The sequence below is a fragment of the Nyctibius grandis genome, chromosome 1, assembly GCF_013368605.1.
Source record: "Nyctibius grandis isolate bNycGra1 chromosome 1, bNycGra1.pri, whole genome shotgun sequence".
NCBI lineage: Eukaryota > Metazoa > Chordata > Aves > Nyctibiiformes > Nyctibiidae > Nyctibius > Nyctibius grandis.
In genome coordinates, this window is record NC_090658.1 from 19,725,481 (window position 1) to 19,740,607 (window position 15,127).

At 44.9% G+C, this 15,127-nt stretch overlaps 1 protein-coding gene across 1 annotated transcript; it reads right to left on the reverse strand.

The window, feature by feature from the left end:
- LOC137670543 (left-right determination factor 2-like) lies at positions 1-3,151 on the reverse strand. The gene is made up of 4 exons (XM_068413451.1): positions 2,887-3,151; positions 1,720-1,954; positions 656-895; positions 1-340 (listed from the first exon to the last, which is right to left on the reverse strand). The coding sequence occupies exons 1-4, from the start codon at positions 3,149-3,151 to the stop codon at positions 1-3; spliced, it is 1,080 nt and encodes a 359-aa protein (XP_068269552.1).
- Positions 3,152-15,127: the final 11,976 nt, after the last annotated feature.

The window sequence follows — 15,127 nt, forward strand, 5'->3', positions numbered from 1 at the left end:
TCACACCAGTGCCATGCCGTCCGTGATGCAGCTGCATTTCTCGATGATCATGTTGGGAAACTCGGCCGCTTCAATCTCGGTGCGGTTGCCCCTCTTGACGAGGTACATCATGGGGAGCGGGGAGCTCTCCGCCACAGCACAGGTACGCTCCCCGTAGCCGAAGTGCCGCAGCGGGCTGAGGGGCTGCAGGCAGCCCCCCGAGCACCGGTAAGCCTGGTACCCCGCCGGCTCGATGATCCAGTACTGCGTCCAGGCGAGATCGCGGAAGTTGACATAGTGTTTCTGCCGGCAGCAGGTGGACTTCCCTGTCACCGCCTCCTCCTTGCAGTCCCCGGGGCCCCTGCATGCCAAGGGAGAAACAAGAACTGATGCCGTAACTGGAAACTGGGAAGGTGGGAGAAATAATCCCTCCTGTTAACAGCACAGGCGGGCCCTGAGACGTGAAACTTGGGCCATGCTTGGGTTTCGTTTGAATATTCAGACAACAAATATGGGAAGAGGAGAGGTGTGGTTCAACAGCAACTTTCTAACTCCTCCGTTCACAGTGGTTTACTTGCGAGGGCAAGAGCTGTACGCCCTGGGTTGGCACACACAGTACAATAATTCAGGGGCAAAGTTACACTGGAGACAGGACAGATTTAAGTTTCATACGTACCCATAGTCTTCCAAGTCAAGGGTGTAAAGCACCAGTTCAGGTTTGCCTAGGGCTTTGTCCTTGGGGTCCTGAGAGGTGAAACGCACGGCTTTGGCCATTTCTGAGGCGTGGCTGCCTACCCTTTCTCCTTCAATCCAAACCTCCAGGAACATTGGCTCCCGCTTCTTGTTTCGCAGCCAGTAATGCACGGCCTGGGTCACATCAAAGTTCTTCCAGCCCGATTCGCGTATAGGAACCAGCCTGCGTGACAAGGGCTTGGCATTAGAGATAAGCTCATAGGATAAAGCCCGGGCTCGCAGCACTGATATCACTGCAGAATAATTTGCTTCCCATAGATTGTCACGTGCCTTGATTACATGATAATTTTTGCTGAGTGCTCTGGGCAAGCACCCACGGCAATCAACTCACACCTCAAAAAGAAGTGTGCAGATCTTATAGACAGTGAAGGGCTAAATAAAACCCTTTGTGCATGCTCATGTCAAGGTATTCATTCATGCTCATACAGAAATACGGCGGTGCGGGATTATATGCAGCCTCAGTGATGACAGCCTGGTAAACACCACGACTCCCACCCGCTCCTGTCCTAGCTGCATTAGAGCCATAAGTTTCTACCCACACAGAAAATTGGTTTGATGTCTAATTCTGCCTTCAAGGGTTGTAAAACTTCCACAGAGCTGAAGGCTACAGAATGAGATGCTTTTTGCATAATTTACTTATTTAATGAAATGGCCGATGGAAAGGATACCAGCAGCCAGTAACCCACGTGAGTTAAAAGAATGAGAGAGAAGTGAACCAAGGGGAGGGTTTTAGCGGGGAAGACCTAGCAGTACACAGCATCATTTGACACAGAAATAGGTTATTTCAATGAATCATTGTGTATTGCAGTCTTAACTTAATATTTGCTCTTACAAATTCATTCCGGGTTTAGAGGCTATAGAGCCTGATTCTATGGATGTAACCCCATCAGACTGATCGGAGGCACAAACACATGACACCCGAACCCGGCCCAGAGGACTCATACCCCATAATTAGAGTCCTGCCTTTGGGAGAGGTCTCTTTCTTACCGGGAGTCTATCAGGGAGGTCCTGTTGGTACCATCGTGCTGCCGCTGCACCCAGTACACGCTGACTCTGGCGTTGGAGACAGGCCTGTGAGACTGCTTGGCAGGCAGGTTTGCTCTGTCCAGAGGCTTTTTGAAGAGTTTCAGTTCAGCCATTGTCACTTCGCTGTTTTTGGGTATTCTGCCCTCCATGTCAAAAATCAGGTTCTGGCGTGTGGTGGTGTCAGAGTAGAGGATTTCTCCTGCCCTGCCTGTGCACGTTGGGAACAAAAAAGACAGCCTGTCATTGCCATCCTGCTGAGCAAAGCCCCCACACTTTGTCCACAATTATCATCACAACACACTCCTTCCATACTCCCAAAATGAGCCCTGTGGCAGAGACAGTCACTAAACACACCTTTTCTAACACATTCTTGAATCAATGTCTTGAAAATGCCCTAACTATTCTTCTATGTCTGCGTCTCTGCAACCTGGAGGCAATGGAAGGAAAGAAAACTCCTATATAAGTTGCCCCCAAATTAAGCAAACACAGAAAGGTGCCCACCTCTCTGTGCCAGTGCTGGGCACCAAAGCAGGAAACTGTACCACTTGCAATGAAAAGGTGTTTTCGTTTGCTGCCCAGGGTGTTATGTACATCTTTTGAAAGTGAAACAAGCTTTAAGTGTCCTTGTACAGACACCATTGTGTTTGTACAGCCAATTTCCTCCTTGATATTTTTCCCAGACCAAAAAAAAAAAAAAAAAAGAGGCAGGGGAGAGTGAAACATCCCCAAAGAGGTGTGATTGCTATTAAGGACTTTCTGGAGTTTTGACCAAAACACTGCAATGTCTACACTTCCTACTGACATTTATTTTTTACATTGTTTTTCCACCTGCCCAAAATGTCGCCTGGGTATCAAGGCTTTTCTCTTCTATCAAGCCCCAGCAGCAGCCTGCCCTTTACAAGGACTGTAGGATCCCCTCTTTAGGTGCAAGGAGTTACTAGCACATGTTAATCTTTAAGATGCTCTTACATGCACCTCTTCTGCCCAGCTCGGAGGCAGACCCAAACCTCATTCCCCTCATGGGTTTGCCTCTGCCCGTCCCGCACGCAGCCAGGTGAGCGTGGGCAGCCTCCCCTGGCAGTGGCACAGGGCTTTGTGAGCTCCCGACAGCGATGGCAGAAACATTACCTGCGTTGCCAGGGATCCCCCTGAGGATGCCAGCCAGGCTCGGCAAAGCTCGGCGCTTCACCCTGTGACGCTTCAGCATGGAGATGTATTTGTTCTTTACGTGGTCTGGGATAACCAGATCCACCAAGTCTCTCTTATGAAGTTTAGGGATCTCAGAGAGCCCCAGCTGCTTCAGCAACACCTCCTTGAACCCCTCCTGCGTAAATGCTTGGACCACGATGACCAGGCAGAGCACGCAGAGCATCCGGACGAACCTTGCATCCATCCTCCTCTGTCAGGGAAGAAGCTGCCAGCCCGGCAGAGATGAAGGGGGATCTCCCTGGGGCTGCTCTCGGCAGAGATGCGGTGTCAGGCTGCCGGAGCGGGACGGAGGTCCCCTGCACTGGGGTTTTATAGCCAGCCTCGTCCCACTGGCACAACAAATTCCACAAGTGGGGACGAAGCAGAGGACTTAAAAGGATCACTCCCCCGTCGGTAGACACATGCCAGTTTAACACCTTCATCTACCGCAAAGTTAATACAAGAAGGGTTAGGGGAGCTTCCAGATTCCTTCACAGGGAAGAAGTTTCCATCCTTTTTTAATTCCCTGTAAACTTTTGCCCAGGAAACTCCTGAGTGATCAGTGTCTCATGTTCAGCCTAGGTCAGGGAGGAAACACACCTGCAGAGTACATCGCTTTACGTACTGCACCACACGATTCTTAAAGGAAGCGTCAATCTTTACCGCAGGGGACTTGCTGCCTAAAATAGCCAATATCAATCAGGAGAATAATGCTTTAGCTGAAAGTCCATCTTTATGGCAAGCATTAAAAAATCATTTAAAATCTTTTTTTTGGGGGTAGGTACCACTTTGATCTCCGAATATTTGTATCAGGCGTACAAATCAGGGCAGTGAATCACAGCCGTTGAATGGTTTATGGCCTTTTGCACTGCTTCTGAATCACAGAAGGTGGAAGATGTACAGGCCTGACATTTGAGAAAAATGTCCCATCACTCTTTATGGATTCCTGTGGGTTTAATAATACTTGTGCTTAGAAGACGGCGGCTTTATACAAAGGCAGATCACCTTTCATGAACATGAGAAACCACTCTGCTTCTCCACAACATGGACAAGGAATATTGGTATTTTGAATGCTATTAACAACCACAATAGAGAGCTGTCTCTGGAGAGCGAAGCAGACCTGGAGGCTGGTTGGGGGGAGTTGGTTGTTTGCCTTGAAGTCAACCTTTAAACTTGAAGCTCACATCCTTTGCTTCCCTGGCCTTTGCTGGCATAAGATACGGAAGTCTATTTTTGAAACCTCTCCCAGGAGAAGTGAATTGAATTAATAAAATGTGATCGATAAAAGTGTGAAGGAGCATGGCACTTGGGGCAGATTTTCATCCTCTCCAGCAGTAACAAGTATAGACGGGCCTGAGCATACATACGAATGTCTTCAGCATCAAAAGTTCTTTGGATTTTATATGTCTCTGTAAATGATTTAAAATTGGCCCAGCTTCACCCAGTGTCCAGGCTGAATGGCGTGCCCTGAGAAAAGTGTGGCTGGAAGACCCGATGAAAAGAGCCTGGACAAAAGGACCCCGTTGTGGTTCATCCCTCATTAAAACAAGTGTCAGCTGAGGCAGCCTGTTTCATACACAGAAGAAAGCAACAAAGCCATCTGAAAGAGCCTAACCAAACACTTCTGTTACTGCTTATTTTGTCTTTATAACCTTTTAAGAAACTTGTCTCGTTAAACATGATGAAGTCTCCACTAGATATTAAAGGGACACCTCATTTAGTTGAATTGAGTTTTAAGGCTAAAATGGAAACATGGACTATAAACTAACAGTTTGTGCATGGCCCAGGGCAGCACATGCTTTAATCTTTCTCTTTGTGTAGCATCTTTCTCTGAACAAATCAATATTTTCTGTTCTATTCATTCCCAAGACACAAATAGCAGTGAAAAATACCCACTTCATTTGACCGCCTGAACTTCAACTCATGTCAAAAACTCCTGCTCTTGCAAATAAGAGGAGGGAAGGGTTCTTTTTTTGTGAAATCTCTGTGACCCTCTCAGCCCCTTAGGAAGGTTCTATACGCCCGGCTATTCGCTCCGGCTGCCTCTCCAGCTAGCTGGCACATTACTGATGCGCATGGGATGGCACAAATGCAGTCACACATGATGAACCGCTGCAGAGGATTCAGTCACAAACTGCATCTAAGCAATGTTCATGCGGCGGACAAAGTTTCTTTCAGATATGCTCTACAAGTGTTGGCTAATTCAGTTCCAGCAGTGAACGTTTATACAGTGAGAGTCACCTGGATAAAACTGTAGTTCACGCATTTGTAATGGTCTGTCTTTCAACTTGTCAGAAGACCTGATCCTGTAAACCTTCATCCATCCAATTTGTCTTTGTTTTGGAGACTGGTCCCACTATGTAGTGAGGGCTCTTCAAAAAAAACCCATGACTACGTGAAATGAAAATGCCTGATTGCTCCAGCAGCACACGGCTTTCCTGGATCCGGATGTGACTTCTCCTGTGGCTGATGTCTAGTCTACTGGGACTCTTCACTGTCCAATGTGTATTGGAAGATGATTTATGGGCTTCACACATAAAATAAAATTATTGACCAAACACAGTTGAAGCTCAGCTAAGAAGAAAACAGAGGATGTGGATTGTAGGCTTTTCACAGGAGAGTGATTATCTGGTCCAATTGGAGGATTTGCCATTCCCCCTTTGTCATGCAAACAAGAAAAAGTCAGGAATTTTATAATAGCTCTTTTTGTGTAATGTGTATTAGAACCTGCATGGTGCATTCAAAATGTCAAACAGAGGATTTAAAGAGGCTGCAAGGGATGAAGTATGAGCAACTCAGAGTTTTAATAAAAGCCAGTGCTTCCTGAGGAGAGAATCTCTGTATTTAAGCTTCTCATTTAGTTACAAACAGTTCTCTAAGACATTTGTTGGGCATATCTATGCAATGATTTTTGGTAAATAAATCCAATGGGTTAAAAGAGAAAGTGTGAAAGGCTTAGCCTAATTATGTAGCTATTATCCTGGGAAACAAGAATGTTTCAAATGCATTTGCAGTGTGTCAGTGAGGATCCAAATATTTAATTTTTCAAGATTTGAATTTCCATGGACATAATTACTTTGTATTACAATTGGGCCCATATTGAAACAGCCTTTGCTTGAGTGATGTGAAAGGCAGCAATTTTTGTGGGCTCCAAGGAACGCCCTGATTTATGCAACAGGCTTTCATATAGAGATGGGAGCACATCTCTATGTAGATTTTGGTCTGGTTTTCCCCAAAGTCAGGGTCTTTCGAATCTAGGAATGTGGAAACAAAAATAATAGTGGTTAAGATGCAGGTATAAACTTGTCAAGTGAAAGAAGAATTCAAGTAGAGGTTCTGTTTCTTACTCTTTTTCAGTCTTAAGCACACCGAGTTTTACACAGCTACCAAAAAAACACAGAACAGGCTGGTGATGTGAAGCGCTGGGTTAGAGGTTTCAAAAGTGGAAGTAAACTCCAGGATGTGCAAGAAGGCATGCCCTTCTTGTGCTGCCTCACCAACACACCCCACCAGCCACCAGCCAGTGCTTCAAACTTAATACTCCCACCAGCATTTTAAACCCAGGCTACACACCTTTAAACGGGATTTCACAGGCATCTTTGGCTCCATTCTTGACTGGCACAGTCCGTGCTGGTGGTGGGATCCCTGTTCCATTGCAGGGACTGGCCCAGTGTCAAACAAGTCCAGACAGCAAGCATGGAGCCCACCGATCCCACCCTCGCATCTCCATTTCACTCCATCTGGGTTTAGGCCTAATTTCTAAACAGTAACCAAGGCAAAAACATTTCCATTCCCCATGTCTCCAGCTGCGCAGCACCTTCAGTGCAGGACGAGAGCGAGGTGTCACCAGGAGCGGGAGGCAGCATTCCTGGGGCTCATGGCTTAGCCTGCCAGTGGTGCCAGCACGGCTAGGGGTGCAACACAGCGCAACACTCGTCCCCGCCATCAGAGAGGCAGCCCTGTGTTTTGATGTTGCCTTTGCACAAGGAGAGAAGGGCAATGTATGTCTCACTCTGTCCACCCTGTGCGGCCGAGGGATGATGCAAAGAACCCGGTGGTAAGCCCTCAATAAGAGTCCCTTACCCCACAGAGGCAAGACCTTTGAGATATTTGAGAAATTCCTCTGGTACAAAGAGGAAGTAAGCGGGCCACGGGGTTGTTATCATATTTGCTTGCTACTTTAGCTCCACATACTACCAGCCACCAGCCTGGTCTAGAAATGCTCTGATTTGTACTATACTTGTTCCTTGAAAATGGCATATGTCTGCTGAAAGATACTGGGGAAGTATCTTGCCAGGGCAGTGGCTTTCCATCCTCCTCTACCTCTAGAGACAGCTGCTCTTTCATTAGGGCATGAATAGCTTGCTCAGTGTCCAGAGCCAGAATAACAGCACCCAGGACTTCTGTGGGGCTGCTATAGCCCACTGGAGTTTGCACGTGTGCTCCCCACGGCCTCAGCCTGCTCTGCAAGAATCTGTCGTGGAGAAGTTTCATAACATATGGCCTGACAACACAAGACATCCAGCTTTTATCTGGCTCGCAGGTCCAGACTGCAAACAGCAGAGCCACTCAATGCAGAGTGCTGATCTGCATTAAATCCTTTCTGCTGCTTCCGATTTGTTCCAAAAATTTGACTGTGTTAATTTTTGTGCCAAAAGGCTTTGTGCTCTGTCAGGTATTGCCTGACTTAACCTGTCCTTACATATGTACTTCCATGCACCCCTCCCTAGTGAGCATAAAATCATAAAATGGACTTTATATCCATATTGTGAACTCTGGCTGATATGACCCCGGGAAATACAACTTTGTGTCCCATGTCTGAGCCGAGCCACGTTTATTCTGACCTGATAGCACACAGATCTCATACCAAAGACACTGCAACCACAGCCTCAGTCCCGAGCGTTTACTCTGCCTGCCAGCTAAGGATCCAGTTTCAGTAGCAGGTTTTGTGGTACAAATAATCGCCTACTTGAGCTGTACAGAAATTATCCAATTCATTGAATCTAGGCAAGGACATGAGCCTGCTTTACCTCATCGCCAGTCTAGGTCAGACTGAACTGGCCATCTCCAACAAAATATCATACAGAACACATGTCCTGTTGAGTTCCTCTCACAAATGCTGGTGGTGAAGCCCCAGGCAGCAATGGGGTAATGTCCCCTTATGCATTTATCCCACAACATATCCAGTATAGTAAAAAAACACATTTTATTTGAGAGAGATACTGCAAACTTGGTTTGATCTTGAGCTCAGTTCATGTGAATTCTGGTGCCGTGCATCTTAGATTGCACCAACTTAAGCTCGCCTTTCATAGGCAGGCTTCTGGTTTTACTTGCAGGCTTGTTTTGGTCAAACAGCCCAGACAAAAGGCCGCCTGTTTGAAGAGGAATGGATAAAATGTCCGAAGTCCCACCATGTCCTTGGTCAGCTGATGTCAGCTGGCTTGCTCGCAGGGTTTGTCTTGGCAGCATTTGCAAAGTGCCAGTGTTCTGGCAGAAAAGAGATCACCAAGATTTTTTTTTTTAACAGAAAAGCAAACACAACTGTTTAAATACAGTTTCTTCTGTCCTCTCAGCAGTCTCCTCCCCACTGCCCTAGACTGTGCCTTGTTTGTCATTGGGGAAGCAGGATTTGTTACCACTCCGATGGCTACAGAAAAGGCTGCTAGCAAAAACGCTGACATTTAGCAAGTGCTGTTGAATCAGATAAATAAGCATACGGCCCCAAATGGCTTGCTTTACACCACAGTCCACTTCATTGAGGAATGTCTCCGTTACTGAGAAATAGCTGTATTTTGTAGGAGCACCACTTAATTTTCTAATAAGACCCCATTTATCTTCCTAGTTAAAATGCTGCTTTTTTTTTCTCCTTGCAGTTGTGTGTTTCCACTGTAAAAGCTTATCAGTTTTTTTTAAGATCATGTTTTTCCTGCCTTAGTGATGCAAGTGAGAGCCCACCCCCGGGCCAGGCAGGGCTGTCGAGGCTCTGAGAGGCTGCACAGGCTCTCCCTGCCCTTGGCGGTGCTTGCTGCCAAGTTGGCCTTTAACCAACGTGCTCCAGCGAATGTCACCGTGAGGGCTCACCGTGTGACACCCCTCAGCTGCCTGCCCTGGAGCACGTCCGGACGGCAGAAGGGAACCTGTGCGTGAGGGAGGTGCCAGGCACGCTGGAGCAAAAAGTGGCAGCTGAAGGTTTTAATGCACGTGGTGCTATCAAGAGAGCTGGGCTCCCTGTTGACATGGCTTTCGGGTTGAATGGCTCTATGGACTTCTGGAAGTTTGGTGCGTGTCCTCTACCCCTTACAGATTCTGTGCCAAGTTTGTGTAGCAAGTGGCTTCCAATAATTGAGAAATGCCCCCGTTTTCCTGTCATGCTAATACACTTGGAATACTATTCATATTGCATCTGTGGCCGTGAGTAGACCTGCTTAAATATGGACTGTATTTCCTGCAGTTATTTTTAACTCTAATAACTTTTGCTTCACTGAACGGACTTTCCTCTTTTGCCAAGAAAAGGAGAAAACAAATGACTTTTTCCCAACTCAGATAGATAGATAAAGAATAACACTATATTTTAGCAGCTGTAATTTATTTCTTTTACCAGGAGAAGCTGCAAAGGCAGAAATATTATGAACTACATGTTAATGAAAGTTGAATAATTTGCGTTACTAACTTTGCTGGAAGAGGTTTTTTTTCTGCAGGCCAAAAATAAAGATGAAAGGCCAAGATGAGTGAGATCTAAAAGGAACCTCTTCTGCTAAGCATTGTGAGCTGTCATGCAAAATAGAAATTTGTTAGTTTAGTGCAAAAAAGACAAAGGGCTGTTCCTTGCATGGAAAATTACAAAAAACAGTGCAAGATTGTAGAGAGAAAATTAGGTCACAACATGCACAGAGATGACAAGATAGAATTGATAAATACTTTAGACTTCTCTAATTTGGTGTATCTGATAGAGTGGAAAGTAACTGCTCAAAGGTTTCCATTAGTCCACATTGAGATATTTAAAATTAACTTGGGCAGTGCCTTAGTAAATATATTGATAGTGATTGGAAAAAAGACACCTGCAACAGCAGGAAAACAAGCTAAACTACTTATATAGTTGTTTTCCATCTGTAACATCTGCTGCTGAAGTGACTTTGGGGCTATTGCGTGTCAGTGGGCTTTACACCATGGAACCTAGATGTATTTGGTTTCAAAATAATTACTTGCACATGGCTTTTTCCCTCGATGTTAACAGCACAGTAGTGCCATGATCAAAAGGATGATGAAGTGGATTTCTGAACGGATGCAGCAACAACACCAGACCTGCCTGCCTGAGCTCTGGGTGAGCTGGGCTGATACTGGGGGAGGATGTCCGAGAGGCTTCCAGGAGAGCCATGTGATTACAGAGGTACAAAATAATCTTCATGGAAATGACGACCTGGATCAGACTATAATCCCTCATCCTGACGCTTAATGTTCATTCTTTTTTAAACAGAAAGATCCAGGCTTAACTGGCTGTAAACTTTGCATCAAGCTTTGCGGGCATCTTTTCTTTGCCTTCAGAGTTCTGCCACCTCTTCTGACAATGGTCTTAAGAGGCTATAGAGTATTTGAAATGAATTTTAAAAGATTTTAGATCTGTTAATAAAATTTCAAATCGCTAACATTAACTCATTTTTGAAAACCTAGTGAGCTGTTTAATATTTATGCTGATTTATTATTTGTCTTGTTCATTCCATTCTCCTTCTGTCTAGATTGGGTACCTTGTGACGCCTTTGAGAACTGTGTAATAACAAATATCAAAATAGCCCCCCTAATTTTCTTTTGCCTTCAAACGATGCTGCAATGTTCAGAAAGGAGGGTGTGTGGATAGACTGCTCCTACTCAAGCAGTTACTACAAAGCTGTTTTCACTTCAGTATTTATATTATTGTTGTGTTGCTTTTGTAACTGTTTTGGTATGTTATTACTTTTTAATGAAAAAGACTTCAGTAGGAAAGAACTGGAGAAAATACAATTCCTTGTGTATTTGGCTCCAAAACAGAACACAAAGGGGTATTTTACTTCATGGCACAGGTCAAATTATGTAATTTCCTGCCATGTATCCATATCTATGTAAACAAGGGATATAAAGTCTCAGATTTAACATGGCCCTTGTAAAGAGTAAAATAAAGCTGTGTGACCTGACTAGTTTTAATCCTTTTAGCATTCATACTACAGGACCCTGGGAGATGCATCATGGTCATTTGATTTTAAAAGGGAACCTAGCCACACTTGGCCAGGTCACTTGAAGCGTGAAACACAAACTTTAGTTGTTCTTTTTTTTTTTTTTCTTTTCTTACCTAGCCATTTGCTTATTCAAAAGCATTAATCCAGGAATGGCCAACATTTCCACATAGCAACCAAATGCATTTCTGAACCTTAATTTTGGATTCAACACGAGATTCTGCAGGAAATGCCATGCATTTGAAGCTGGTATCTGTCAGCTTTCCAGGCTGAATAGCTATAGTAAAGACACAGTGACTAAAATTTGCTTTATTTATGCAGCACAGCTGTTAGCTTCAGCAGTTGCCAGTACAGCATCCAGGGTCTTTTGACAAATCATACATGTGGAGAAGACTTTCAAAGGCAGAAAAAGGAATTCAGAGTCCATTTTTCATTGACTTAAGCAAAACTTAGGTGCCTAGTCCCCCTTCTCTGCTTTGATTTTAAAATAGAGCAAGGAATATTTTACCTCTGTGACAGCAAAACTAGAAATAAATTACTACAAAGATATAGATGATCCAGGAATTAATTTGAGATACTTACTCAGTTTGACCAGATCTGTTAGAACACCTCAGAGGCAGACTACAGGAAAACGGTGTTTTCAGTGAAGTTCAGGTTCAGGAAGGGATTTGAAAATCATGATGTGCAGCAGACTTGGAAGTCTGGCTCTTAAAACTCCTCGGAGGCTGCACTGCTTGATTTGTTCTCAGCCACTTGTGGTAGGAAAGCTTACCTCTGGACTTCGCTATGTTTCCAGGCCTGGAAAACTCTTAAACACATGCTGTCCTAAATAAGAAAATGCTCCAACTCATAATGGAACATGAAAATACACTATTGCCTGGGCTTGTCTTGAAACTAATCCAGAAACCTCAGCAATTACAGAGCACAGTTGTCTTGTTTCCTAAGGAAAGTGGATGGGTACTGGTTTCTTAACACAATTTCACGTCCTCTGAGAAATGCTCTCACTGTGATAATTTGAATAATAAGTTCAAGGTCTTACACTGATGTATGAAAAAAGGAAGACCTGAGGAACTACAGGCCAGTCAGTCTCACCTCTGTGCCTGGCAAGATCATGGAGCAGATCCTCCTGGAAACTATACTGAGGCACACGGAAATCAAGGAGGTGATTGGTGACAGCCAACATGGCTTCACTAAGGGCAAATCACGCCTGACAAGTTTGGTGGCCTTCTACGATGGGGTTACAGCGCTGGTGGATAGCGGAAGAGCAACTGATGTCATCTACCTGGACTTGTGCAAAGCATTTGATACTGTCCCGCATGACATCCTTGTCTCTAAATTGGAGAGACATGGACTTGACAGATGGACCACTCTGTGGATAAGGAATTGGCTGGATGGTTGAGTTACGGTCAACAGCTCAGTGTCCAAGTTGACACCAGTGACGAGTGGTGTTCCTCAGGGGTCGGTATTGGGACCGGTCCTGTTTAACATCTTTGTCAGTGACATGGACAGTGGGATTGAGTGTGCCCTCAGCAAGTTTGCCGGCGACACCAAACCCTTCTATTCTTCACAGGAACAACGGTGCAAAGGAACTGCGATCAACCTGGCTTGCTGTTCCCCAGAGCAGCTGGCAATTTGGGGCCTTAAATCTCAGGTCTGCTCACCTCAAGGCTCCGCGTGCAGCAGTGCCAGCTCACACCTACTCTCTCAGCTGTGCCTGTACAGTCCCAGGAACTGATCCAGGCAGGGTGCAAAAGAAAAGGTGCGCCGTGTTGTGAAGGCAGGAATAGTTTGCCTAGGTGCTCCCATGCAACATGGACCCTTTCCTCTGCCCTGGGTCCATCTCACTCCAGAAACTCCTACAAAGTGGCTGTGCCACTTCACAGGACCTGCTCTTAACTCCTCCCAAATTAATTCTGATCACACAGTTCATGATAATCTGGTATATAATCTGAATATATAAACATCTGCTTCACTGAAACTGTACAGAATATCAACAGGAAGGGAGAGCTGAAAAGATTTAGGCTCTCTTCCCAGTTCTGTCCCTGAGTCAGGATAACGACCTTGAGCAAATTGCCTTGGCCAAAATTTTCAAGTCCATATTTAGACACCAAAATAAATAACCTGATTTTCAAAGGCACCAGCCAACCACAGCTTCTACCAACAAAACCCTAATCACCAATAGACTCTAACAATTACTGTACATAAAGTATGTTAGTAAAACAAGAGATATCCCTCTTACCATCTGTTACTGCTTACTTACGTGGAAGAAAGTTCTCCACTGATCCACAGATCAACCACGTGTTTAAGCTCAGCTTGCAGTGACTACATTACTTTCCCTTTTTACACAGACCAGGCCACACTCTTACGCCTGAGGCAATGTCAAACATGCCATGTACAGCTGGAGGGAATACCTTTATACCCTTTGCACACATTTGAAAGGAGAAAGATGGAAAAGAAAAGAAAGTGATTCAGAGAAAATAAAATCATCACAAAAAAAGGAAATATGAGAAAGGATGAATGGGAGGAGGAAATAAACTACAGAAAGAGGAATGAAAGTGGATAGGGAGGGATAAGAATGGGAAAGCCAGAAGGTATGGTGATAACACGTCCAACAGACGATCACATGCTAAGGAATGGCCAGTATTTAGGCAACTCCTCTGCTTCTCTAAAGTGGGGGGGACAGAAAGTGCACAGTGAGGACCCAGATGCCTGCAGTGTGCCTCCAGCGGCAGTCACGCGCTTGGAACTGGCTGGATGCTGCTGCACCCCACCATTTCCAGTTATGCTCCAGTAAAGCCAGGCCCGGGCGCAGGATCTTCCTCGATGGAGAAAGCCACGCTGCCCTTGGTCATGGCTGTTTGCCATTGCGATGGCTCTTCACGGCTTCCTGCTTAAGCCACTTTGCATCCTGTCACCAGCTCACCCCAGACACTTGTGCCTCGTGTACTTGGCACCTGACCCCCTGCTTAGGCTCACCAGGATCATCCTGCTGTCATTAATGGACCCCACGCTTGCCCGCTGCGGCGGGTATCTGCAAAGGAGCCAAGTCACTGCTGCAGTGGAAAATGTAACAGGGACCTACTTGGCTCTTTGCAAAGCCAAAGCCTGAATTTAACAGATCAGGCCTATTTCTAAAGGCTGAGACACACAAGTCTACAGAGACAATTAGTGGTGCAAGATCATAGGCAGAACACAGAAGTTAATGAAGCATAACTCTTAATTTCTGCTGCTTCTGGTTTGCTTTGAGTTAACCTGAGATTAAAATAAAATCAAAGCTCTTTGAAATCCTCACAGTTTGCACTCTGATTTTTTTTCATCTGTAAATCTAAGAGAGGAAAGCAGGAATTCTTGTGCAAGGGAAAAAAAAATCATTCATTTTAAAAGTCCTTTAAAAATTATTTAATCCAGATTTCTATTGAAACATATTATTATTTTTTAAAAAGTTACTCATTTGAAGTATAACTACCTATATTAAGGCTATTAAGCTTTTGACACTTTAAAAATATTGTCAATTACATTTATAAATGTTAAAGCAGTGTGTTTGATGCTGACATTTTAAGGGAAGTCAAGCCAGTGAACCAGGAAGGGTCATCACCAGGGCCTTGGAACCCGGTTCGTAAGTCTAAAAGCTGGGGATCTCACTGGACTCTTTGCAGATAGAGAGCGGATAAAGCAGGCCAACAAGTTCAATGACTAGTTTGCTCAAAGGTGTCAATCTGAGTAGTACTTGGAAAAAAAAAAGGAAAAACTAGTTTTCCTCTTCTGATCTATTCTGATCAAAAACAGGATTTGAGAGGTTGGTTAACAAAAATTTACTTTCAATCCAAGGTTCCAGCAAACCCTGATGACGTGACCCTCCAATGGTTTAGACTGCAAGATCTCCTGGAGCATTTTGTGGCTCCTGCACAAGCAATCACACAGCTTTCTGCTCCAGGGAAAGCAGAACCTAAGGCAAAGATGCTAATGTCAGTCTGGGT

Excerpts from the sequence above, each read along its gene's own strand:
- LOC137670543 (XM_068413451.1), bottom strand. The coding sequence starts at position 3,151 with ATGGATGCAAGGTTCGTCCGGATGCTCTGCGTGCTCTGCCTGGTCATC. Across the intron at positions 1,955-2,886 it reads GGGGATCCCTGGCAACGCAG|AAATCCTCTACTCTGACACC; the intron begins GTAATGTTTCTG and ends GCAGGGCAGGAG. Across the intron at positions 341-655 it reads CTTGACTTGGAAGACTATGG|GGGCCCCGGGGACTGCAAGG; the intron begins GTACGTATGAAA and ends CTTGGCATGCAG.